We start from the raw sequence: 27505 nt of genomic DNA, 5'->3' as shown, positions 1-27505 counted from the left end.
GTGTTCAAAGCTACTTGCGCTGTCAACATTCCTTCTTTATTTGCCAAAGTTGGACGACATAGATAAGTCTTCTTGGCACTTTGGAATTAGCATTAAAGTGAGATGATTTTCGATTCAATTCTACGATTTCTTGTAGCTACATAAGCAATAACATGTCCCCTAATTACTGCTTTAGAGGTTTCCCAGAATAGGACTGGATCTGTAGTATGTTCTGAATTAAAATGGGTATAATCTGCTCATCGTTATATGAGATACTGTTGGTAATGAGAATCTTCATATAAATAAGCAGGAAAATACAAACCCCTTCCGCTGCAAGTTCCTACTTCCATATCTATATATATCAGAGAATGATCTGAAATTGTCTGTGGACCAATAACAGAATAACTCGAGAGACATCAATTGAGATACTAGAATATAATCTATGTGAGACCAAGTTGAATGAGAACAAGAAAAATGAATGTAGTCTCTTTCTGTTGGATGTAGTAATCTCCAAGGGTCAATGAGATTTAAAGTTGAGCATAAATAAGGAACACCCCTATAAGAACATAAGAATTGCCACTGCTAAGTCAGACCAGTGGTTCATCATGCCCAGCAGTCCGCTCACACGGCGGCCCTGTGGTCTAAAACCAGCACCCTAACTGAGACTAGCCCTACCAGCGCACGTTCTTGTTCAACAGAAACTTGTCTAACTTTGTCTTGAATCCTTGGAGGGTGTTTTCCCTATAACAGCCTCTGGAAGGGCGTTCCAGCTTTCTACCACTCTCTGGGTGAAGAAGAACTTCCTTACGTTTGTACGGAATCTATCCCCTTTCAACTTTAGAGAGTGCCCTCTTGTTCTCCCTACCTTGGAGAGGGTGAACAACCTGTCCTTATCTACTAAGTCTATTCCCTTCAGTACCTTGAATGTTTCGATCATGTCCCCTCTCAATCTCCTCTGTTCGAGAGAGAAGAGGCCCAGTTTCTCTAATCTTTCGCTGTACGAGGTAGAGTAGGCTGCTGTCCTAGGGAGGATCTATCTAGAGAAGAATCTAAAACTTGGTTCAAATCACCAGCCAAAATAAGAGGGCCTGCATTAGTACTCAATACAGTCCTGGCAAGCCTCTGAAGAAAGCATGTTCTAAATTGTGAGAACATAAACTACCAAAAGGTTAAAACTGAAAGAACTTAAAGTCATTTGCAAAAATACAAAACGGCTGGATGTGTCCTTTGCAAGTAGTTTAGTTTGACATTGCAATTTTTTGCTAATAAGTACTGCTTACCCACCCTCTTACAAGTTGTTGAAGAATAATGAATCTCTCCTACCCAACCAGATTTAAGCTTTAAATGTTCTACATCAGATAATTTAGTTTCTTGTAAACAAGCTATATCTATCTCATGTCACCGTAAATAAGATAGCAATTTATTTCTTTTAATAGGCGAGTTCACCCCGATACATTCCAAGATGCTAATCACAACGAGGAATATGATTTAACCTCAATCATCCCAGTTAGCAAAAGGGCCAAATAACAAAACCAAAAAATAACATTCGAAAGCCCAACCCTTCGCCTGAATGTGAAAGATTACAGCAGTCTTGTTATTGTAATATAAATTGTTCAAAAAAAAAACAAAAAAACACCCCATGATAAAATGTATATTGTTCTAAAAATAAAAATATACTAGAAAAAAGTTGCCAAAATAAAAGAGATAATTTGTAGAAAATGAATAAAAACTATGACAGTCCTGGGAACCCACCCCAAATTCAACCTCATAACTCCCCAACCTTCTCCCTTCCCCAATCCCTCCAAATCCCACAACCTACACAACATCTCTAATTCCCAAAAAATAGGAATTAGTGAGCTAGAGTCACATCAAATGTGCTCAGCCCCCAGGTCTCATCTAGACAATTAGATCAATTACAATTGTGTTCCTTATTCATTAAATATTATCAAATATAATAAGCCAAATATAAAATCTATAGTTAAAAGGCAATACAAAAATCATGTATTAAACCTCAAGTTCTATTTAAATTATATATAAACCATTCAATCTCAACTAGTACTAACTTAACATATATAATGATAAGTCACTGCAGTTTCTTCATAGTATCTATGGTAGATAATTAAATAGATGAAATATACAAATAAACAATAAATAATTAAATAGATTAAATATATATATAAATGAATAGATATATATGTACTGTATTTTACGCTCTATAAGACGCACTTTTTTCCCCAAAAAAATTGGTTGGGTGAATACCCGACCTCCCCCCCCGACCTTAATTCCTTTGGCATTCCAGCACCGACTGACTCCCTCTATGTAGACACCACTGTCTACAAGCTTACCCTCAGTGCTGCTCCACGCCAGCATGGAGGAAGAGTTGCTGAAGCAGTTCAGTTTTCAGCACTGGCGGGGGAAGGCAGCATAAAAAGAAGTTTTCAGCTCTGGCGGTGCTGTAAAAAACGGAGGACCTCTGACGGTACAGAGGTTAAATACCGTCACTACTCTGCTTGAAACGCGAGGACTCCCGCCGACATCGGGACTGGGAAAGAGCTGGCGAAGCAGCAACATCTCTCTTCAGGGCCCTTCCTCCAGCTGACCCCCTCCTGCCCTTTCCTCCAGCTGACTCCCACGGTGCAGGACAAGGCAGGAAGCAAAACACTTGCACTTGCCTTCTGCACAGCTTTGACTCTGATGCAGCATCTGACTGATGCAGCGTCAGAGTCAAAGCGGTGCAGAAGGCAGGTGCGAGTGTTTTGCTTTCTGTCTTGTCCTGCGCCGCGGGAGTCAGCCAAAGGAAGGGCCCTGTCACTCGGAAGTCAGCTGAAGGAAAGGGCAGGAGGCTGAAAGCTCCTGCCCTACAGCCCTGGACCGCAGGAGGAATTGAGGTAAAGGGGGGGCCCTGCCTACCTGTCTCAGTGTGGGGGCCCTGTGTGTGGTGGGGGACCCTGCTGGGGGGGCCCTGCCTGCCTGCCTGTCACCAGGCCATTAGGCCTGCCTGCCTGCCTGCCCTGTGCCCTATCCCCGCCAGCCCTGTGCCTTGCCCCAGCTCACCCTGTGCCCTGTCCTGGTCTGCCCTATGCCCTGTCCTGGCCAGAGGGGGGACAGGGTACAGAGTCTGGCAGGGAGGGGGGGCAAGGGTGCAGAGCCTGGCAAGGAGTGTGGAGTTGGGTGCAGAGCTGGCAGGGAGAATTTGGTTCAAAATGTTTTTTTTCTTGTTTCCTTCTCTAAATCTAGGGTGCGTCTTATGGTCAGGTGTGTCTTATGGAGCAAAAAGCACAGTTACTTACCGTAACAGGTGTTATCCAGGGACAGCAGGCAGATATTCTTGACTGATGGGTGACGGCACCGACGGAGCCCCGGTACGGACAATTTTAGAGTGATTGCACTCTAAGAACTTGGAAAGTTCTGGCATGCCGCACCGCGCACGCGCGAGTGCCTTCCCGCCCGACAGAGGCGCGCGGTCCCCAGTTATGATAAGCCAGCTAAGAAGCCAACCCGGGGAGGTGGGAGGGACGCAAGAATATCTGCCTGCTGTCCCTGGATAACACCTGTTACGGTAAGTAACTGTGCTTTATCCCAGGACAAGCAGGCAGCATATTCTTGACTGATGGGTGACCTCCAAGCTAACAAAAAGAGGGATGGAGGGAAGGTTGGCCATTAGGAAAACAAATTTTGCAAAACAGATTGGCCGAAGTGTCCATCCCGTCTGGAGAATGCATCCAGACAATAATGAGATGTAAAAGTATGAACTGAGGACCAAGTAGCAGCCTTGCAGATTTCCTCAATAGGCGTGGAACGGAGGAAAGCTACAGATGCTGCCATTGCTCGGACTCTATGGGCCGTGACAGAACCTTCCAGTGTCAGTCCGGTCTGAGCATAACAGAATGAAATGCACGCTGCCAGCCAATTAGACAACGTACGTTTAGAAACAGGACGTCCCAATTTATTTGGATCAAAGGACAGAAAAAGTTGGGGAACTGATCTGTGGGGTTTTGTACGCTCTAGATAGTAAGCTAGAGCCCTTTTACAATCCAAAGTGTGCAAAGCTTGTTCCCCAGAATGAGAATGAGGTTTTGGAAAGAAAACAGGCAGAACAATGGATTGGTTGAGATGGAATTCAGAGACAACCTTAGGGAGAAACTTTGGATGTGTACGCAGAACCACCTTGTCATGGTGAAAGACCGTAAAAGGTGGATCTGCAACCAGTGCATGAAGCTCACTGACTCTCCTGGCAGAGGTAAGAGCAATAAGGAAAAGTACCTTCCAAGTGAGAAACTTGAAAGGAGCGGTAGCCAAAGGTTCAAATGGAGGCTTCATTAAGGCGGAAAGAACCACATTGAGATCCCAGATAACGGGAGGGGCTTTAAGAGGTGGTTTCACATTGAAAAGACCCCGCATGAACCTGGACACCAGGGGATGAGCTGAGAGAAGTTTTCCATGGACCGGCTCATGAAAAGCAGCAATGGCACTGAGGTGGACTCTGATGGAAGAAGACTTAAGGCCAGAGTCAGACAAAGAAAGCAAATAATCCAACAACGTCTCCACTGCTAGGGAAGTTGGGTCAAGATGATGAAGAAGACACCAGGAAGAAAATCTCGTCCACTTCTGATGGTAACATTGCAGAGTGGCTGGTTTCCTGGAGGCATCTAGAATGGAACGAACAGGCTGAGACAAAAGCGTATCATGAGAAGTCAGCCCGAGAGATACCAAGCTGTCAGGTGTAGAGACTGGAGGTTGGGATGTAGAAGGGTCTCCTGATGCTGTGTAAGCAGAGAAGGATACAGTGGAAGAAGAAAAGGTTCTCTGGAACTGAGTTGAAGTAGAAGGGAGAACCAATGTTGCCTGGGCCACCTCGGAGCAATCAGAATCATGGTGGCTCGTTCCCTCTTGAGCTTGAATAAGGTTCTCAACATGAGAGGCAGAGGAGGGAAAGCGTACAGGAACCGATTTGACCAGTCGAGGAGAAATGCATCCGCTGTCAGACGGTGAGGAGAGTAGAGTCTGGAGCAGAATAGGGGCAGCTGGTGATTGTGAGGAGCTGCAAAGAGGTCTATCTGAGGAGTGCCCCACTGAGCGAAGATAGACTGTAGAGTTACAGGATCGAGTGTCCACTCGTGAGGCTGGAGAATTCTGCTGAGCTTGTTCGCTAAGGAATTTTGTTCTCCCTGAATGTAGATAGCTTTCAGGAAGAGATGGTGATCTATGGCCCAAGACCAGATCTTCTGAGCTTCCTGGCACAAGAGGCGAGAGCCTGTCCCCCCTTGCTTGTTGATGTAGTACATGGCCACTTGATTGTCTGTGCACAGCAGAAGGACCTGAGGAAAGAGAAGATGTTGGAAGGCCTTGAGGGCATAAAACATCGCTCTGAGTTCCAGGAAATTGATGTGATGCTTCTTTTCCTGGGCTGTCCAAAGACCTTGAGTCTGGAACTCGTTCAAATGAGCTCCCCATGCATAAGGAGAGGCGTCGGTGGTGATGACTAGTTGATGAGGAGGTTGATGGAACAGAAGACCTCTGGATAGATTTGAGGATACCAACCACCATTGTAGAGATTGACGAAGAGATGATGTCACAGATATGTGTCGTGAGCAAGGATCCGTCGCTTGGGACCACTGAGTAGCAAGGGTCCATTGAGGAGTGCGCAGGTGAAGACGTACGAGGGGTGCGACATGGACTGTGGATGCCATGTGACCCAAGAGTATCATCATTTGTTTGGCAGAGATGGAATGTTGAGGAAGCACCTGCTGACATAGAGACTGAAGAGTCTGAAGACGGTTGGATGGTAGGAATGCTCTCATGAGGAGTGTGTCCAATATCGCTCCAATGAATTGGAGTCTTTGAGTGGGAATGAGATGAGACTTGGGTAGATTGACCTCGAATCCCAATATTTGTAGAAACAGGATGGTTTGGTTGGTGGCCAGGAGAACTGCTTGAGCGGATGTGGCCTTGATTAACCAGTCGTCCAGGTAAGGAAATACCTGAAGGTGGTGAGAGCGTAGAAAAGCAGCTACCACGATGAGACATTTGGTGAACACCCTTGGAGAGGAAGCAAGACCGAAGGGCAGCACCTTGTATTGGTAATGACAATGATTGATCATGAAACGGAGATACTGTCTTGAGGTTACATTGATCGGTATGTGAGTGTATGCTTCTTTGAGATCGAGGGAGCATAGCCAGTCGTCTTGGTTGAGAAGAGGATAAAGAATGGCTAAGGAAAGCATCTTGAATTTTTCCTTTACCAGATGTTTGTTGAGATCGCGAAGATCTAGAATTGGTCTGAGATCTCCTGTTTTTTTGGGGACTAGAAAATAACGGGAGTAGAATCCCTGCCCCTTTTGATCTAGAGGAACTTCTTCTATAGCGTTCAGAAGAAGGAGGGATTGAACTTCCTGAATAAGGAGGGCAGATTGAGGACTGTTCAAAGCAGACTCTTTTGGCGGGTTTTGGGACGGAAGAGTCTGAAAGTTGAGAGAGTAGCCGTGGCGGATGATGTTGAGGACCCATTGGTCCGAAGTGATAACTTCCCACCGGCTGAGGAACAGAGAGAGACGACCTCCTATAGGTTGAGGTAGGAGAGCAGATATAGGAGTACTGGCTATACTTTGGAGAAGTAAGTCAAAAGGGCTGGTGTCTTCTGCTGTGGAGTTGGCTTCACAGGCTGCTGTTGCTGTTGTTGCCTGGGAGGCTGACGCTGTTGCTGCCGTTGACGCCTGGGTTGCTGAGCAGTTGTTGGCAATGGCCGAGCTGTGAAGCGGCGTTGATAGGCTGACTGTTGTCTAAAAGGCCTTGTTGGGGGAGGCTTTTTCTTAGTTTTAAGTAGGGTATCCCAACGTGTCTCATGAGCAGACAGCTTTTGAGTAGTCGAGTCCATGGATTCCCCAAAAAGCTCATCCCCTAGGCATGGGGCGTTGGCTAACCGATCTTGATGATTAACATCAAGTTCAGATACCCGAAGCCAGGCCAGGCGACGCATTGCTACAGACATTGCTGTCGCTCTGGATGTAAGTTCGAAGGTGTCATAAATGGACCTAACCATGAACTTACGCAGCTGAAACAGAGATGACAAGCAATGGTGGAAAGATTGTTGTTTCCGGTGAGGAAGGTATTTCTCAAAGGAAGCCATGGTGGTAAGGAGATGTTTAAGGTAAAAAGAAAAATGAAAGCCATAATTTCCAGCTCTATTTGCCAACATTGCATTTTGGTAGAGCCTCTTACCAAATTTGTCCATGGCTTTACCCTCTCTGCCAGGAGGTACAGAAGCATATACACTGGCTCCCGAAGATTTTTTAAGGGTGGATTCGACAAGTAAAGATTCATGTGGAAGTTGCGGTTTGTCGAACCCAGGAATGGGAATTACTTTATATAGAGAGTCTAACTTACGTGGGGCCCCTGGAACCGTTAAGGGAGTCTCTAAATTCTTGTAAAAAGTCTCCCTCAAGATGTCGTGAAGAGGGAGCTTCAAAAATTCCTTTGGAGGTTGGTCAAAGTCCAGGGCATCCAAAAAAGCTTTAGACTTTTTGGACTCAGCCTCCAAAGGAATGGACAGAGAATCACACATATCTTTCAGGAAACTGGAGAAAGATGAAGTGTCATGCTTAGAGGACGGGTCATGTACAGCAGACTCCTCCTCATCTGAGGAACATTCTCCTTCAGAGAGAAAGGGTTCTTCTGAATCTCCCCACAGATCAGGATCCCTGACATGGGGAGAATGGTCCCGAGATTCTGGGGTAGATGGTTCTACATGCCGGGTTTTGCGCACCGATTTACCCGATCTCATCGATACCGACCCAGGCGATGTAATCGGTGGCACCGGAGCCGAAGTCTGCACCGACTGATGTTGAGCTCTCGGCTCCGGCGCAAGGACTGGCATCGATACCGATGAGGTGGAGTGAATCGGTACCGAGGGAGTGGATACCGACAGTATAGGTTGTTCCACTATCGGTACCGGCTCAGTACGGACCGGCACCGGAAGGTTCGGTGCCAGGATAGCTGGAAGGAGCTGTTGTAATTGCTCCTTGAGCTGTGCCTGGAGAATGGCCGTAATACGGTCATCAAGGGATGGCACCGGTACCGCTTTTTTGTTCTGCGGTACCTGCGGTGCCGCTCGACGCCCTGGAGAAGAGGAGCCCGATGTCGAGGGACTCACCTCGATAGGAGCGGAGCGCTTCCGCTGGCGCCTCACAGTCGGCAGGATTGGACTCACTGCACTCAAGACCGGAGGACGCTCCAGCGGGGAAGGCTTCCTAGCCGGCTTACCTGCATGTTGGGACGCCGGCGCGGAATCTCGCGGCGTCGAAGAAGAAGGTGCCGACTGAACTGGTGCCGAAGTCGGAGTCGATGGAACGGGATCGGACATCTCGGCACCGAACAGTAATCGCTGTTGTATTTGGCGATTTTTTAATGTTCGTTTTTTAAGTGTGGCACAGCGGGTGCAGGTGGAGGCCTGATGCTCAGGACCCAAACACTGTAAAGCACCAGTTGTGTGGGTCCGTGAGAGATATGGGCCGAGCACACCGCTGGCACTTTTTAAAACCTGGCTGAGGGGGCATGAACGTGAAGACCGCTTCAGCCAAATCGAAGGCCGAGGCTTCGATGGTGGCAGAAGGCCCCGCAGGGGAAAAGCCAAATTGAATCAAAAAAAGTAGATTTTTTTTTTTTTTTTTACAAAAAATCAAAGAAAAAAGAAACAGGCAAAAGCCAAAAAGGTTTACGCGAGCGGGAAGGCAAGTCAAAAAAATTTTCAACAGCCGTTGAAAAAACGCGTCTTCTTAGCTCCGCGGAAACTAAGAAACTGGGGACCGCGCGCCTCTGTCGGGCGGGAAGGCACTCGCGCGTGCGCGGTGCGGCATGCCAGAACTTTCCAAGTTCTTAGAGTGCAATCACTCTAAAATTGTCCGTACCGGGGCTCCGTCGGTGCCGTCACCCATCAGTCAAGAATATGCTGCCTGCTTGTCCTGGGATAAAATACAGTATGTACATTTATAAGTAAATAAAATAGATATATATTTAGTTATTTATATAAGTGGCTTTATGAATAAATAAATTGATATATAAATTATTAAATATTTAAATAGCTATATGAATAAACAGATAAATAGATAAGTATGTAAATAAATGAATAACTATGAAAAAATAAATGGCTACTGATGCATTTTAATTAGTAGACGCCAGTGTGTTTTTTTCCTGAAAGCACCTTTTAGGTGCATTTGCTTTGCTTATTCTTACCTCGGCATGGCGAAAAGGAGAGGTAGGAGTGCTGCTGGAGCCTCAAGGTGTTCTGGAACAGCAACCTCCGGCAATATCGAGGAACTTCTTAGGCGAATGCAAGGTGTCATAGTGCCGTCAGTGATACCGCCGCTTGAGACACCTCAGGCAAACGGAATGGAGGCGTCTCTACGAGGCCTTGAGACCACTCTGAGTTTCGACGTTAGAGCACTTCTCCCGCATTCTCGAGCCACCAGCTCCCCAGAGGTTGAAAACCTACCGGAAGTCAGGATGTGTTCTCTCTCAGAGGCTACTGGGAGTGGTATGGCGAATGACGACTCAGGCTCCCAGGTTTCGCAAGACAACCTGAGTATGGAGGAGGATGTCGTAACAACAGAAATTGGACCATCCCAAGCTAGGGGAATCGGAGGAGAGCTACTGGCTGGTGAGCAAAGCTTTGTACAAACACGCTTGCAATGTCCTATCATAGTAAAGCCCCAAGAAGTTACTTTGGACGCTTTGTGGGATCTGATGGCCAATTTAGTGAAATCGATGAATATTCAACATGTGCAAATGGATGGGAAAATAAAAGAGCAAGAAAAGGAAATTATCCAGATAAAATAAGATATTGGTGACTCTTTAGAGAGTATTAAAAACGAATTAAAATCTTCCAAACAACTTCATGAAACATTAATGAAAGATAATGTGAACTTAAGAAGAAAGATAGAGACATCTGAAAATTTCTCAAGGGGTAATAATATTAGATTGATTAATTTTCCTTGAATTATAACAACTACCCCTCGAGAAATGTTAAAACGCTATTTGATGGAAATACTGAAAGTGCCTGAAGATTCAATACCTCCATTTACACAGGTTTACTATTTACCAAATAAAAATCAAAACCAGCAACAGGAAATAGTCAAGGACCAATAAATGTATCAGCTTTATTGGAGTTATCAGATAGAGAAATGGCAATTTCTGCAATATTGGTGGCGACTTTAGCCCTAACGCTGGATAAAAATTGGATATTGAGATTTTTCTTTAAAATTAGAGCAAAATAATTTTTGGGCTTTAAGATACAAATGTTTCCTGACTTGGCTAGGGATACACAAAGGCGTAGAAAATAATTTCTTATACTACAACCAGGAATTATAGCTCTTAGAGCAACTTTTTATCTTCGTTACCCTTTCACGTGTATTATACAGTATAATTCTCAAAAAACATGTTTTCTTTGAGCCTTTCCAGCTGATGGCTTTCCTCTCCCTGTCCCGACTTGAGGGGAAAAAGTAGTGAGGACCAATGTTCCCTCTAAGGATTGATGAGGTGTGTGCAAAAAAAAATATGCATGAGCGACAAGTTATATACTCCACAAATTTATGAGTAGGCGCGGAGGACGAGTGCCCGTGAGATTGTGGGAGGGTTAAATACTCAAAACTTAGAAGAATAACAATTTACTTAAAGTTTTTGTTTCGCCAGCTTTCTGGTATCTCTACATATAGTGGCATACCTAGCATATGTAACACCCGGGGCCCATCATTTTTTGGCACCCCCCCCCATCTGTACGAAAAACATGATTTTTAGTAACAAGCCACACACCTAGGAAAAGGCAGCATCTTACATATTGCAGTGAGCAGTACATCAATACACCCATTGTAAAACTAAACAAGCCAGACCAGCACAAATCAATCCTACACCGTCAATCCTAACAGAAAACCATGTCTTTCGAACACACAGAACACAGAAAACACCTTCGCCTAGTATGGAATATGTCATCACAAACTAACCCCTCCCCCTTTTACAAAACTGTAGTGTGGATTTTAGCCACGGTGGTAACAGCTCTGATACTCATAGAATTCTGAGCATCAGAGCTGCTACCACCACGGCTGGCGCTAAGAAACGCTCCACAGTTTTGTAAAAGGGGGGATAAAAAAGAAATACACAGCTTCAACGCTCTAGCTCAGGGGTGCCCAAACTTTTTGGGCTTGCGAGCTACTTTAAAATGACCAAGTCAAAATGATCTACCAACAATAAAATTAAAAAACACAAAGCACACTATACGCTGAGAAAATGTTAATTATCATTCCTTTTCTGGGTTTTTTTCAAAGAGGTCACCTCAGTAACAACCATACAAAAATAGACAAATATACCCCCCTTCCTTTTTATTAAACCACAATAGCAGTTTTTAGCGCAGGGAACTGCGCTAAATGCCCAGCGCTGCTCTCGACGCTCATAGGCTCCCTGCACTAAAAAACACTATTGTGGTTTAGTAAAAGGGGGCCATAGTGCAAAATATAGACAGCATATATAAATTCAGACACATTTTGATCACTAAATTTAAAATAAAATCATTTTTCCTACCTTGTCTGGTGATTTCATGAGTCTCTGGTCGCACTTTCATCTTCTGACTGTGCATCCAATCTTTCTTCCCTTCTTTCAGCCTGTATGCTTCCTCTCCTCCAGACCTCATTCCCTCCCCTAACTTTTTCTTCCTCTCTCCCTGCCCTTTCTTTCTTTTTTCTCTCTTGATGCCCCCTTTCTTTTTTTCTGTTTCCCTTCTGTCTCCCTGCCTGCCCCCTTTCTTTCTTTCTCCCTACCCTCCACAAAGCTACTGCTGACACCATCGGGGGAAACAGGCCCCAAAGCCACCGCCATGGCTGCCCCAAGCTCTCTCTGTTTCCCACCATCGGGCCAACCAGCATTCCCCCGACGTCAATTCTGCCGTCGGAGAGGAAGTTCCGCCCAGCCAGGCAGCGATTGGCTGGCCTGAACTTCCTCTCCGACGGCAGCCTTAGGGGGGTGCACAGCCGGCCAGATCCGGACCTGGCCGGCTGTGCACCCCCCTAAGGCTGCACCCAGGGCTCCCTCCTTGGTACACCACTGAAGACGTGGCAGCGGCTCCTCTCACGAATCCCCACCTGCGTCGGAAGTCCGATGCAGTCAGGGATCTTGAGAGGAGCCGCCGCTGCATCTTTCAACTTAAAATACACTAAGGCGAGCTGGGCAGACCGCCGCTGCCGCTTCCTCTCACCTCTGCCCGCCCTCGATTGAGTGACACGAGTAAATGTATGAGCGACGCCACTGAAAATAGTGAGCGATCGCTCATGCGCTCAGCTTAGAGGGAACATTGGTGAGGACTATAGAATGTATTAGATGCCCATATTTCAGTTAATCTGTATCATCTTTCCTATGTTAGTTTTTTTTCCTTAATTTCTGTTTATATATTACATTTTGGATCTTTTGTGGACTTGAGCTGATTTAAGCTAAATTCTGTACTTTAAAGTGTTTTCTTTTTTAGATTTTCTTGTCTTAAATTGTTTTCTGTACAAGTGTAATCTTGAATTGTATTTTGAAAATGTATAAATAAATAAAATAAATGATATTGATGTATGATTAGGAGAAATGAGATGAATTTTATGGCCCTACCAGTGCACCAATGAAAAATTCTTATGTATCAGCGATGCTCTTAGGCACATTACCAGATAAATGAAGCACGTTACAGGGCTTCAAAGAAGGTTTGGATAGGTTCCTAGAGGACAAAGGGATTGAGGTGTACAGATAGGAGTAGAGGTAGGTTATAGGGATAGGAGCAGAGGTAGGTTATAGAAATAGTCAGGGACCACTGCTCAGGCAATAGGCCTGATGGGCCGCCGCGGGAGTGGACCGCTGGGCGAGATGGACCTCTAGTCTGCCTCAGCGGAGGCAACTTCTTATGTTCTTATGTTACATATGCAAAATAAAGCTGAATGAGTTATATCAAGGCAAATTAAAAGGAAGGCAGTCAAGAAGTACAAATCACATAGTATCTCCTCAGCCAAAGATAAAGAAACAATCATATCCCTTGATAAATTTAAAGTAGTTTAAAGGCCTTTCTTTTTAAAGATGCATATGATGTTTGATAGTCCTTTTAAGGACGGTAATAGAAGTCCGTTCCCTGCCATTAGACTCGTAATTTACTTTCTCTTGTTTTTACCCTCTTCCCATCTTTTTCTATTTAAATATTGTACTTCTGCCCAGTTGCCTCTCGTGTCGGTGTGTCATTGTTTGTCAGTGTGTCAGACTGTTAGTGTTATTGTATTGAAATTTGTTTTTAATGTATGTTTTTATAATTTCTTGGTTTATATATATATATATATATATATACATATATACACTATGTAAAACCGCTTTGATATTTGATAAGACGGTATATCAAATTTTAAATAAACCTAAAATCTGATCTTACTTCAACACCGGATTTGCATAGAAGTTGCCTGGTCGAGTAATGCTAGTAACTGATTTCCTTTTGCTTTCAAACTTGGGGGTGATCTTGCCAAGAATAGATTGGATCTTTAGGGAAGTTCATCCACAGTCTGGCAAATTGCAGCAACAGTATTATCCTCATCAGGGATTTCTACAGCCTCTATAAATGTCTTGTTGAGTCGGAAAGTAAGCAGAGGTTCCTTGAGATTTCTGAGGAAGTCTTTTAGAAGGCCACAAACATCCACCTTACTGAGCATAGGGGCAGCTTTCCCATAAAGAAACTTTTCTTTCAGATCCTTCACTGTACAATCGTAGCCTGAAACTCTGTGCAAGCTAATCTCATGCAATCCATTCTGTTCGATTTCATTTACACAGTGAATCACAATAACAGGAATCATGAGGGATGTCTGGGACTCAAAGTCAGCAATGGCGCCCTCTCCAGTTCATACGGGGGTGCCTATAACTGTTGGGATGCAGGGAAGAGGACATCACTCTCGACATTCAGGGTGAGAGACAATTCAGCAGTCCCGGTATTTTAAGGCCAATTTACCAAACTTTATCCTCTTTCCACAAGGAACACATGAAGGGTTTGATAGCCATTTTTGATACTAAGGGGTCCTTTTACTAAGCTGTAATAGCGCTTTTAGCACGCGCTAAACCCGCGCTACGTGGCTAGAACTAACACCAGCTCAATGCTGGCGGTAAGGTCTAGCGCACTAAAACCGCTATCGCAGCTTAGTAAAAGGAGCCCTAAATCATGAAGCCGCATGTTTGCTTTTCTCTGTGGAGTGCCACAATCAATCTTGGGTTTTTGTTCCATCTACTGACTCACTAGGGAAGTCTCACTATTCTATGGCTGCAAGTTAATTGTCCTCCTACAACTTCTAGTCCAACATGGATGGCACTGTCTCAATAGTGAAAAATAGCTATATGGCTATATAAATAAATAAATGAATAGATATATGATTATGTAAATAAAGAAGTAATAAATAAATATACATATAGATAGTTTATTAATGTCAGGATTTCTATAAAACAATTTTCAATAACTACTGAAGCAATGTCTTAAAATCAATTCCTTTAAAGCTTCAAAACTCAGAACCCGATGGTATCGAGTTGAAATATTCCCCAACTACCTCTACAGTTTGAAATGATCAACACCCAGTCGACGTGAAAATTCGAAGTACAGCTGGATAGGCCAAAGTAAAATGTTGGTTTTTCTGTGAAAGAGCTATACAAATAGGTGAAATTTTTTTCCTTCTATCAGATAATGAATTTGAGTAGTCTTGGAATAATTGCACTTTATATCCTTCAAATTTCAACGACTCTCGATACAGACGATATTGTTGCATTAGCGCTGCTTTACCAGCGTAATTGTGTTTAATAATAGTTATTCGGGGCTTCTGGCGATTTTCTATTTTACATCCTAGGCGATGTGCCCTCTCTATTTTCAAGGATCCTAGGCTCACCGGATCTGTCTGTAGCCATCGCTCCACCCTTGATAGGACACCGGATTAGGAGATAAGACTCTGGCAGACCTACAATACATATATTGTCCCTGCGGGAGTGATTTTCTAAATCAACCAGCTTTTCTTCTTGTTGTCGAAGTTGCTCCCTCAAGGACTCCATGGTTTCCGAGTTCATTGTCGTTGAGTCCTCAATGTGTGCCACACGAACTTTCAGTTCACCTGTTCTCCTTGAAAGATCTGCGAAAAGTGCCTCCATATTAGATAGTTGGCTAGTGATTTGTGTAAAATGAGGATCTAGAGCTTGTATCACTGCTACGGTACTCTCAAATATAATCGGAAGTCAAAGGTGCTGTTGAGTCTCCCGCCATGTTGTTTGTCATTTGGTGCAGTTTTTCTTTATCTTTTTCCTTAGGGGAAGACTTGGAGCTCATCTGACTGCTATATGCGACAAATACCTGTCCACAGAGAAGGATTTAATTCAATTTAGGTTTAGCTGAGTCAAACTGAAGTTTGATCAACTTGCATAGACAGCCCTGCTAAAGTTTTTATACTTGGGAGTGAAATGGAGTTTTTTTGCCAGTGAGGTTATCATCCAACCACCTTAATCCACCTTTGTGGCGATGGGAGGGCTTCTGTCTGAGGCTTTTCCTCTATTTTTTTGAAACACATCCCTTTAAACTAAAGCAGCACTGTCTACATTATAAATGACATTTTTGTATCTTTCTTGTGAAAGTGTATCTTTAATAATAATGATTCTACAAACTGACATAAAGGTAGTAAACCAAGACCACCCTTGTCTATCAATAAAGCCATCGTACACAATGGGAGACGAGACCGACCCCCTTGCCAAAGGAATCCCCGAAGAAATTTATTCAATTGTATCTCGATTCTTTGATAAAGAACAAGAGGGTGCATCTGATAAATATACAACCATTGAGTTAATATAATCATATTGTAGAGAGCAATACGCCCCATCAATGAAACCGGAAAATGTCGCCACAACAAAGACGAGATTTAGTCATATCCAACAGAGGCTGAGCTGAGCAAGATCTTGTGGATCGTTATTCCAAGATATATTACTTTACCAGGTGCCCAGGTTAAAGGAAAGGTGCCAGTCCATTGAGAAGGTAATGCCGAATGAAAAAGAAGAGCCATCGACTTCTGGTAATTCAACTGAAAACCATTCATTTTTAAAGCAAAAGCTGTGCTGTAGCGATGCTACCATTGTAAATGAAGACCGACAAAAAGGCAAAAATTGTCAAGGGTTCCAAGAGTGGTAGCAGAACAGCACACCCCCCAAAAAAAGAAAATCAACAGTTAGTGTTGAAACTAAACGCTTAACTGTGAATAACTATAAGAATTTTGTGAGGTTTAGGAATCCTCAGTGTGGAGGATCAGCGACGGGAGCACTGCTCCAACGCTTCGCACAACAAGGTGGCGCCTGTAAGGCCACCACCTACTCACCATCATAGGGAACCTGTGTGTGTTTTAAATCAAAATAACTCTACCACCATCAAAAATAGTGTAAAATGAACACAGGTGAGAACAGTTACAGCCTCTCACCTGTGTTCATTTTACACTATTTTTGATGGTGGTAGTGTTATTTTGATTTACTCGAGTGGTGGCTGTAACTGCTCTCACCTGTGTTCATTTTACACTATTTTTGATGGTGGTAGTGTTATTTTGATTTAAAACACACACAGGTTTCCTATGATGTGTGTAGGTGATGGCCTTACAGGCGCCACCTTGTTGTGTGAAGCGTTGGAGCAGTGCTCCCGTCGCTGATCCTCCACACTGAGGGTTCCTAAACCTCACAAAATTCTTATAGTTATTCACAGTTAAGCGTTTAGTTTCAACTCTAACTGCTGATTTTCTTTTTTTAGGGTGTGTGCTGTTCTGCTACCACTCTTGGAACCCTTGACCATTTTTGCCTTTTTGTCGGTCTTCTGGTAAGGTGCTTTGACAATTTTGTTTTGGAGACTGTTGTGACCATTGTAAATGAACCAAAAAACCCACAGGAATTCAATGGGCTTTGGTGCATTTACTGCCACTTTATAAGAGGGGCTTTTAGGTTTAATACTTGATGACTTTTGCTCTATTTCATTTCTTCATAGAAACTTGCTTTTCTGGGATGATCTGAATTTCAGGCATTTTGGGGTCCTTTTTCTAAGGTGCGCTAGCCGATTTTGCACGCGCTAAACGCTAATACGTCCATAGATTATAATGGACGCGTTAGCGTTTAGCCTTAGTAAAAGGACCCCTTTGTCTTTATCCTCCAAATTTTGCCATGGTAACAGCAATTCTTCAAGCAAGGAGCAGAAACTGCACTGCAAGACATTGCCACCTCCTTACCACTGCATCTTCCCTGTTTCCTCTATTCTTCCTCCTCTTTAAATGCAAACACTGGGGGAAAAGTAAGCTCTGCTTTGCTCCTAACACTACAGGATTAAAAACCTCAACACATTTAAATTTGGAAAGGAAAAGAAAATGTTAATCTGTCATCAGAGCTAGTACTTACTGCTGTACTCGTTCCACCATTTGTGCTATGAGTTTGTCAGAAATGCCTGGACAAGACTCTTCAGCCAGGCTGAAGGCATTCTCCAGTTCCTCCATGGCACCTATATTGCTACCGCTCTGCTTGCGTTTATCCTTCAACTGCAAAAGGAAAATTCTTTGTTATTTCATGCTCTAGTGAAATAAAATTCAGATGTGACAATTCAGACCTCTATTCTCACTACTAAGTAACTGCCAGGCCATTCACACACAGTCATGCACACAGTTATCTGTCCACAGGACTGAAATCTGCAGGAAACTTTTGTCATATTTTTAAAGGAAAAATTAAAAATTAGCCTCGTTTTGCATTTTTGTTTTGTCTAAACTTTTTGCCCCTTGACATGAAAGTTTAAATACATAGTTCAATTTTCAAATTCTACTTTCACTTAAAATTAAACTTGCTGTTGAATCATCACATTTCCTATAAGTACTCTAGAGAGAAAACCTGGAGTATAGAATATGGCAGCAAATGTGGAATACAGGCTGAGCTTGGAATTTTTGGGACCGAAGTAACAATATGGTCAAACACACATCCTTCAGCAGAGGCATTTTCCTCAGACTTAATCCAGGCCATCCTGTTTGGGTATGCTCAGATGTCTTGTTGAGAAATACTGGGTCTGGAGCTCAGGCTTGACAAAACTTATTGTTTAAACATTATCTATATGCCACAAATAATGGAATTTCTAAGCAGCTTACAAAAGAACATATAAATACAATAAATATTGTTTATTGTAAGCTTCTATACTGCTACTAATGACTGAGTAGTCAATTCAAAGCGGTTTACGATACATGAGCTTCAGTAATGGTGTTACTACTATACCTGAGGTACAATTTATGAGCTTCAGTAATGGTGTTACTATACATGAACTCCATTTATGAGCTTTTATAATGAAGTTATGATACATGAGCTTCAGTAAAGGTGTTACAATACATGAGCTTCGATATACTTATTAATTTGTTTTCTATCCCACTGCCCCCAAAGAGCTCAGAACAGCTTACAGGTTAATTATATGTCATGCGATGTGGTGGGCTTAACAAGACGAATCCGTGCTGAGCTCCTGCTCCCCAGGTCTTATCGATCCTATTTAAACATCAACTTGACTTGGCAAAACTTAAATTGAATTAAACTCTTCTTTGTGGACAGATATTTTCTTTATATAGCAGTCCAGATGAGCTCTAGGTCAGGAGTGTCCAATCTTTTGGCTTCCCTGGGCCGCATTGGCTGAAAAAAATGTTTCTGGGGCCTCACAAACACACAAACACTGCAGCAAGACAGAGGAGGGAACCGGCAAGACGGTAAACACCCAGGGTCATCAGAGGAAAACACTGCATTGCCCTTGACTGGGGCGGCACAAAATACTTCACAGGGCCACAGGTTAGACACCCCTGCTCTAGGTCGACCCGTAAAGAAAAAGAAAAGGAAAAACTACAACAACTGACAAATAACATGGTGGGAGACTCAACGGCAACTTTGATGACTTCCGATTATGTTAAAAAGATTATCGCAGCAGTGATACAAGCTTTAGAGCCTCGTTTAACACAAATCTTTAGCCAACTATCTAATATGGAGGCACTTTTCATAGATCTTTCACGGAGAACAGGTGAACTGGAAATGCGTGTGGCAGACATTGAGGACTCAGCGATGACGAACTCGGAAATCATGGAGTCCCTGTGGAAGCGACTTCGATGTCAGGAAGGAAAGCTGGATTATTTAGAAAATCGCTGCTGCAGGAACAATATACTTATTGTGGGCTTGCTGGAGTCTATCTCTGACTCCAGTCTCCTATCAAAGGTGGAGCGATGGCTACAGATTTACCGCTACTGGTAAGCCTAGGATCATTGAAAATAGAGAGGGCACATTGTCTCGGTCGCAAAACAGAAAATCGCCATAAGCCTAGAATAACAATTTAAAAAATATACAACTATACCTGTAAGGCAGCACTAATGCAACAATATAGTCTCCATCGAGAGTTGTTGAAATTTGAAGGACAAAAGGTGCAGCTATTCCAAGACTATTCAAATTTATTATCTGAAAGAAGGAAATATTTTCACCTATTTGTACGGCTTTTTCACAAATAAACCAAAGTTTTACTTTGGCCTATCTGGCTATACTTAGAATTTTCATGTTAACTGGGTGGTGATCATTTGAAATTGTAGAGGCAGTTGGGGAATATCTTAAATCAATACCGTCGGGCTCCGAGTTGTCCCATTTGAAACTTTAAAGAACCAATCTTAAGACATTGTTGGTGATTTCTTCTGCAGTTATTGTAAATTGTTTTATAGAAATTCTGACAATGATTATCTATTTATATATTTATTTAGCTATTTATCTATAAATTTAACTATTTATTTATTATCTATTTATCTACATAATCATTATTTTATTCATTTATTTATTTATTTATTTATATAACCATATATCTATCTCCACTATTGAGACAGTGCCATATTGGGCTAGAAGCCATAGGAGAACAGCTAATTGCAGCCATGGAACATTAAGATTTCCCGAATGAGTCAGCAAATGAAACACAAAACCGAAACTGATTGTGGCACTTCGCAGAGAATAACAAACATATGACGTGGAGGGGCATAATCAAAAGGGAGGTCTAAGTCCGTTTACGTCCATCTCGCAAGTCGTCCAAAGTTAAAAAGAGCCTAAGACACATTTTCGAAAAAGACGTCCAACTTTTTTTTACTTTCGAAAATCATCTAATTATACGTCCTGCCGATCTGATCGTCCAAGCCACTAAATCGTCCATCTTTATACCACATTTCCGTCCAACTTTCCGTCCAAGTCCAAAACACCTAGAACAAGCCCTATTGGACGTGGGAGAGGTCTGCAAAGTGATGGACTGCATACCCAGACATGCCACCTAAATAGTGGGGTACCTTACAGGGCACTGTTGTGAACTTCACAAAAAGGGTGCCATGGCTTCTCCTCACTACAACTCCCTTATAGGTGATGGTGAGTCCCCCAAACCACCTCCAGAATGCCCTAGACCCACTTATCTAACACCCCAATAGCCCTTATGGCTGCAGGAGCCACTTATATGCCAGTAAAAAAGGGTTTTGGGGGTGTATAGGGGAGTGCACATGTTTAAGTATTAACGCGGTGATTACAGGGGCTTATGGGCATGGGTCCTCCTCTCCATGGGTCCCTAAACCACCCACAAGATAACTTAATCTGCCTCTGGGCTGGACGACTAGGCTTTCCTATGCCAGGCGGCCAGGTGATGATGGTCTGGAGGCTGAATTTTAAAGTTCTGAATAAAATTTTTATGGGGGTGGGGGAGATCGGTGATCACTGGGGTAGTGTGTGGGGGTCTGTGTTATACATATAGTAGATGACGGCAGATAAAGACCCAAATAGTCCATCCAGTCTGCCCAACCTGATTCAATTTAAATTTTTTAATTTTTTCTTCTTAGCTATTCCTGGGCAAGAATCCAAAGCTTTACCCTGTACTGTGCTTGGGTTCCAAATGCCGAAATCTCTGTTAAGACTTACTCCAGCCCATCATTTTTTTGACAAGGTGAACAAGCAAATCGACAGTGGAGACCCGGTGGACATAATTTACTTGGACTTCCAGAAGGCGTTTGACAAGGTCCCGCACGCAAGACTTATGAGTAAATTACTAAGTCATGGAATAGGAGGAGAAGTGCACAGATGGATCGGCAAATGGCTAGAAAACAGAAAACAGAGGGTGATCATAAATGGGAAATTCTCGGATTGGGAGAAGGTGACTAGTGGCGTGCCCCAGGGCTCGGTTCTTGGGCCCATCTTGTTCAACATTTTTATAAATGACCTTGAGGAGGGAACGACGTGCAATATAATCATGTTTGCAGATGATACAAAGCTATGTCGGGGGGTTGGCTCTCCAAGGGACTGCGAGGATCTTCAGAAGGATCTGAATCAGCTGGAAAAATGGGCAATAAAGTGGCAAATGAATTTCAATATAGACAAATGCAAGGTGATGCATCTGGGAAAGAAGAACAAAGAACATGAATATAGATTATTGGGAGTGACATTAATCGAATGCGAACAAGAAAGGGACTTGAGAGTCCTGATAGACAGAACCCTAAAACCATCGGCTCAATGCGCGGCGGCAGCAAAGAAAGCTAACAGGATGTTGGGTATGATTAAAAAGGGGATCACGAGTAGGTCGGAGGACGTCATAATGCCACTTTACAGAGCAATGGTCAGACCACACTTAGAATACTGTGTCCAGTACTGGTCTCCATACCTCAAGAAAGATATAACTCTGCTGGAGAGGGTGCAGAGGCGAGCCACGAAACTAGTCAAAGGTATGGAGAATTTGAGCTACCAGGAACGCCTCAGAAAACTGGGACTGTTCACCCTCGAAAAGAGAAGATTGAGAGGGGATTTGATAGAGACTTTTAAAATATTAAAAGGATTTGACATAATAGACCAGAAAGAAGCATTACTGACTTTTTCAGACGTGACACGGACAAGAGGCCATAGCCTGAAACCGTGTGGCAGCAGGTTCAAGACAAATATCAGGAAGTTCTTTTTCACACAGCGAGTGGTGAGCGCTTGGAGGAGACTAGTGTTCAGGGTTTCAAGCGCAAGTTGGATGCACACCTTCTTGCAAATCATAGCCAGGGATAGGGAAACCCGGGTCTCCAACAAGGAGCACCTAACTGGGCCTCCGCGTGTGCGGATCGCCGGACAAGATGGACCTAGGTCTGATCCGGTAAAGGCGTTTCTTATGTTCTTTCTTACACCCTCCCAGCCATTGAAGCCCTCCCCAGCCCATCCTCCACCAAACAGCCATATACAGACACAAACCGTGCAAGTCTGCCCAGTACTGGCCTTAGTTCAATATTTAATCTTATTTTCTGATTCTAGACCCTTTGTGTTCATCCCATGCTTCTTTGAACTCAGTCACAGTTTTACTCTCCACCACCTCTCTCGGGAGCGCATTCCAGGCATCCACCACCCTCTCCGTAAAGTAGAATTTCCTAACATTGCTCTTGAATCTACCACCCCTCACAACCTCAAATTATGTCCTCTGGTTTTACCATTTTCCCTTCTCTGAAAAAGATTTTGTTCTACGTTAATACCCTTCAAGTATTTGAACATCTGAATCATATCTCCCCTGTCTCTCCTTTCCTCTAGGGCAGTGTTCTTCAACCTTTTTACACCCGTGGACCGGCAGAAAAAAAATAATTATTTTGTGGACCGGCAAACTACTAGGACTAAAATTTAAAAATCCCGTTTCCGCCCCATCTCCGCGAGCTCGGTCCCCACAAATCATCTGATCCCATCCACACAAGCCTCAGTTATGATTTTATATTGAATGTATTTTATTAAAGTATAAAAAGAAACAATATTCTGTAGAATTGTCATTTTATAAATACAAATAATTCAGAGCAAGGATCAACAAAACCCCTGTCTCCCCTCCCCTTCACATATATCCCCTCTACTATCAAGAAAACTGAACAAGCCAAATTATTACAGAATGCTACACAAAAATATCATGCTAACAGAATACTGAAGTAACACATGACAGGAATAGTTTTAGGGGAGTGCAACTAGGGCAACTGCCCCCTGGTCAGAGAGCGCCCTAAGCCAGCTGAAAGCTAAAGAAGCACTGCCTGGGTTTTGCAGTCCCCAGTTATGTCTAAAACCAGCTCTAGCAGGATATATATTTCAAATCTGATATATTCTAATCACAAAATAGAAATAAAATTATTTTTTTCTACCTTTTGTCGTCTCTGGTTTCTGCTTTCAATCTTTTTTTCACTCTCTTCCTTCCAGCGTATGCCCTCTCTGTCTCTTCAATCCAGCATCTGCCCCTTCCATCCACTATCTGTCCTCTCCCCCTTCCATATGGTATCTGTCTTCTTTCTATGTCCCTCTCCCCTTTCCATCCAGCTTGTGCCCCTCTCTCCTATTTACATGATTCATTCCAGCTTCACTGCTCTCTTCATTTTTATCTCTCCACCAGATCTATCATCTTTGTCCCTCTGCTTATTTTTCTGCTGACCCCTTCCTATCATCAATCTCTCTACTTTCTCATGCCTGTGTCTCCCCTTCCCCTCCTCTAATCTCTCTGCCAGCTGTTTCCTTCCTTTTTTCATTCTCCTTTCCCTCCTCCTCCTGTCCAGCAGTAACTCTCTTCCCTTCCTCCCCTCCCAGCAGCATCTCTCCGTCTCCCTCTCCAGTAGCAGCTGTCCCTTTTTTTTTCCTTGCCCAGCAGCTTCCCAGATTCCTTTCCCTCCTCCCCTCCCAGAAGCATCTCTCCTTCTCCCTCTCCAGTAGCAGCTGTACCTTTTTTTCCTTGCCCAGCAGCTTCCCAGATTCCTTTCCCTCCTCCCCTCCCAGAAGCATCTCTCCTTCTTCTCCCTCTCCAGTAGCAGCTGTCCCTTTTTTTATCTTGCCCAGCAGCTTCCCAGATTCCTTTCCCTCCTCCCCTCCCAGAAGCATCTCTCCGTCTCCTTCTCCCTCTCCAGTAGCAGCTGTCCCTTTTTTTCCTAGCCCAGCAGCTTCCCAGATTCCTTTCCCTCCTCCCCTCCCAGAAGCATCTCTCCTTCTTCTCCCTATCCAGTAGCAGCTGTCCCTTTTTTTCCTTGCCCAGTAGCTTCCCAGATTCCTTTCCCTCCTCCCCTCCCAGAAGCATCTCTCCTTCTTCTCCCTCTCCAGTAGCAGCTGTCCTTTTTTTTCCTGGCCCAGTAGCTTCCCAGATTCCTTTCCCTCCTCCCCTCCCAGATGCATCTCTCTTTCTCCTTCTCCCTCTCCAGTAGCAGCTGTCCCTTTTTTTTCCTGGCCCAGCAGCTTCCCAGATTCCTTTCCCTCCTCCCCTCCCAGAAGCATCTCTCCTTCTCCCTTTCCAGTAGCAGCTGTCCCTTTTTTCCCCTGCCCAGCAGCTTCCCAGACTGATAGTGGTTTTCTCCCCTCCCAGCAGCTCTTCTTACTTCCCAGCGCAGCGATTCACGAAGGCAGCCTCGGGTCCTTTGTTGGGTCGCGCCGCCTCTGAGGAAAGAGGAAGTTGCATCATCAGAGGCAGCCGCGACTCAGCAAAAGCCCCGAGGCTGCCTTCGTGAATCGCTGCGCTGGGAAGTAAAGGAGAGCTGCAGAGAGGGGAGAAAGCCACTGTCGGAGGCTCCCCAAGATCTCTCCGGCCCAGCGCACGCTTCCGATGCTGATCTTGCCGGTCCTGTGCGGACCGGCAGGAAGTTCAAATGAGTCAATCTTGCCGGTCCTGTGTGGACCGGCAAAAATTTCCTGCGGACCGATACCGGTCCGCGGACCGGCGGTTGAAGAACTGTGCTCTAGGGTATACATATTCAGGGCTTCCAGTCTCTCCTCATACGTCTTCTGGCGCAAGCCTCCTATCATTTTCGTCGCCCTCCTCTGGACCGCCTCAAGTCTTCTTACGTCCTTCGCCAGATACGGTCTCCAAAATTGAACACAATACTCCAAGTGGGGCCTTACCAATGACCTGTACAGGGGCATCAACACCTTCTTCCTTCTACTGACTACGCCTCTCTTTATACAGCCCAGCATCCTTCTGGCAGCAACCACTGCCTTGTCACACTGTTTTTTCACCTTTAGATCTTCGGACACTATCACCCCAAGGTCCCTCTCCCCGTCCGTGCATATCAGCTTCTCTCCTCCCAGCATATACGGTTCCTTCCTATTATTAATCCCCAAATGCATTACTCTGCATTTCTTTGCATTGAATTTTAGTTGCCAGGCATTAGACCATTCCTCTAACTTTTGCAGATCCTTTTTCATATTTTCCACTCCCTCTTCGGTGTCTACTCTGTTACAAATCTTGGTATCATCTGCAAAAAGGCACACTTTTCCTTCTATCCCTTCAGCAATGTCACTCACAAACATATTAAGAACATAAGAACATAAGAAGTTGCCTCCACTGGGTCAGACCGAGGTCCATCTCGCCCAGCGGTCCGCTCCCGCGGCGGCCCATCAGGTCCGTGACCTGTGAAGTGGTTTCTGCCTATTTCTATAAACTACCTCTAGTTATATCTGTACCCCTCTATCTCCTTATCCTCCAGGAACCTATCCAAACCCTCCTTGAACCCCTGTACAGAGTTCTGGCCTATCACATTCTCTGGAAGCGCGTTCCATGTGTCCACCACCCTCTGGGTAAAAAAGAACTTCCTAGCATTTGTTTTAAACCTGTCCCCTTTCAGTTTCTCTGAGTGACCCCTAGTGCTTGTGGCTCCCCACAGTTTGAAAAATCTGTCCTTATTCACTTTCTCTATGCCCTTAAGGATTTTGAAGGTTTCTATCATGTCCCCTCTAAGTCTCCTCTTCTCCAGGGAGAACAGCCCCAGCATTTTTAACCTGTCAGCGTATGAAAAATTTTCCATACCATTTATTAGTTTAGTCGCCCTCCTCTGCACTCCCTCGAGTATCGCCATGTCCTTCTTGAGGTACGGTGACCAGTATTGAACACAGTACTCCAGGTGCGGGCGCACCATTGCGCGATACAGCGGCATGATGACTTCCTTCGTCCTGGTTGTAATACCTTTTTTGATGATGCCCAGCATTCTGTTTGCTTTCTTTGAGGCTGTCGCACATTGCGCCGATGGTTTCAGTGATGTGTCGACCATCACCCCCAGGTCCCTTTCAAGGTTACTCACCCCTAGCAGTGTTCCCCCCATTTTGTAGCTGAACATCGGGTTCTTTTTCCCTACATGCATGACCTTGCATTTTTCTACGTTAAAACTCATTTGCCACTTTTTTGCCCAGTCTTCCAGTTTCGTTAGGTCCCTTTGCAGGTCTTCACAGTCTTCCGTGTTTCTAACCCTGCTGCAGAGTTTGGTGTCATCAGCAAATTTGATAACCTCACATTTTGTCCCTGCCTCCAGATCATTAATAAATATGTTGAACAGTAGAGGTCCCAGCACTGACCCCTGTGGAACTCCGCTCGTGACCCATTGCCAGTCAGAGTATTGGCCTTTTACTCCAACCCTCTGCTTCCTGCCAGCCAACCAGTGTTTGATCCATCGGTAGATATCCCCTTGCACCCCGTGGTACCACAGCTTTTTAAGTAGCCGTTCATGAGGTACCTTGTCGAAGGCTTTTTGGAAGTCAAGGTAAATGATGTCTATGGATTCCCCCTTATCCATCTGGCTGTTTATTCCCTCAAAGAAGTACAGCAAGTTCGTGAGGCATGACCTTCCCTTGCAGAAGCCATGTTGGCTCGCCTTCAGTTGTCCATGGTTTTCTATGTATTCGCATATTGTGTCCTTTACCATTGCTTCCATCATCTTCCCTGGAACCGAGGTCAAGCTCACAGGCCTGTAGTTTCCCGGGTTACCCCTTGATCCCTTCTTAAAGATGGGCGTGACATTTGCTATTTTCCAGTCCTCTGGGATCTCCCCTGTTTTTAGGGAGAGGTTACATATTTGGCGAAGTGTCTCTGCTATTTCGTTTCTCAGTTCTTTTAGTACCCTTGGGTGGATGCCGTCCGGGCCTGGTGATTTGTCGCTCTTTAGTCTGTCTATCTGTCTGAGGACATCCTCTTTGCTCACCTCTAGTTTTACCAACCTTTCATCTTGTTCTCCGTTTATAATCTCCTCGGGTTCCGGAATATTGGTTGTGTCCTCTCTGGTGAAGACTGACGAGAAGAATTTGTTTAACCTGTCAGCTATCTCTTTTTCCTCCTGTATCGCTCCTTTCCTGTCTCCGTCATCCAGTGGTCCCACTTCCTCTCTGGCTGGTTGTCTCCCTTTCACATACCTGAAGAAGGGTTTGAAGTTTCTTGCTTCTCCTGCCAGTCTTTCCTCATATTCTCTCTTTGCTTTCCTGACCTCTCGATGACATTCTTTCTGGTGTCTTTTGTGCTCTTCCTGGTTTTCCCTTGTTGGTTCCTTTTTCCATTTCTTGAAGGATGATTTCTTGTCGCTTATAGCCTTTTTAACTGCAGTTGTTATCCATGCTGGGTTTTTAGTTTGATTTTTTTTGCACCCTTTCCTAAACTTTGGGACGTACAGGTCTTGTGCCTCGAGTACTGTGCATTTAAGCAGTGTCCAGGCTTCCTTTACGGTGTTCACCTTCCCTGAGC

The 27505-nt window shown here is 44.3% G+C and overlaps 1 protein-coding gene across 8 annotated transcripts in view; it reads right to left on the bottom strand.

The window, feature by feature from the left end:
• STK25 (serine/threonine kinase 25) overlaps positions 1-27505 on the bottom strand; it is a 407778-nt gene that overhangs the window by 33388 nt on the left and 346885 nt on the right. For 7 of the 8 annotated variants that reach the window (XM_033957946.1, XM_033957945.1, XM_033957944.1 and 4 more), the window contains one exon: positions 17413-17549. The exons of the other annotated variant lie outside the window; for it this stretch is intronic. In XM_033957946.1, the coding sequence (XP_033813837.1) occupies positions 17413-17549 (137 nt within the window). The remainder of the gene's footprint in view (positions 1-17412; positions 17550-27505) is intronic. 8 annotated transcript variants of the gene reach the window in all.

This window comes from Geotrypetes seraphini, chromosome 9 (genome assembly GCF_902459505.1).
Source record: "Geotrypetes seraphini chromosome 9, aGeoSer1.1, whole genome shotgun sequence".
NCBI lineage: Eukaryota > Metazoa > Chordata > Amphibia > Gymnophiona > Dermophiidae > Geotrypetes > Geotrypetes seraphini.
Note: the sequence above shows the minus strand (reverse complement) of the source record. Positions and strands in the feature narration are given on the sequence as shown.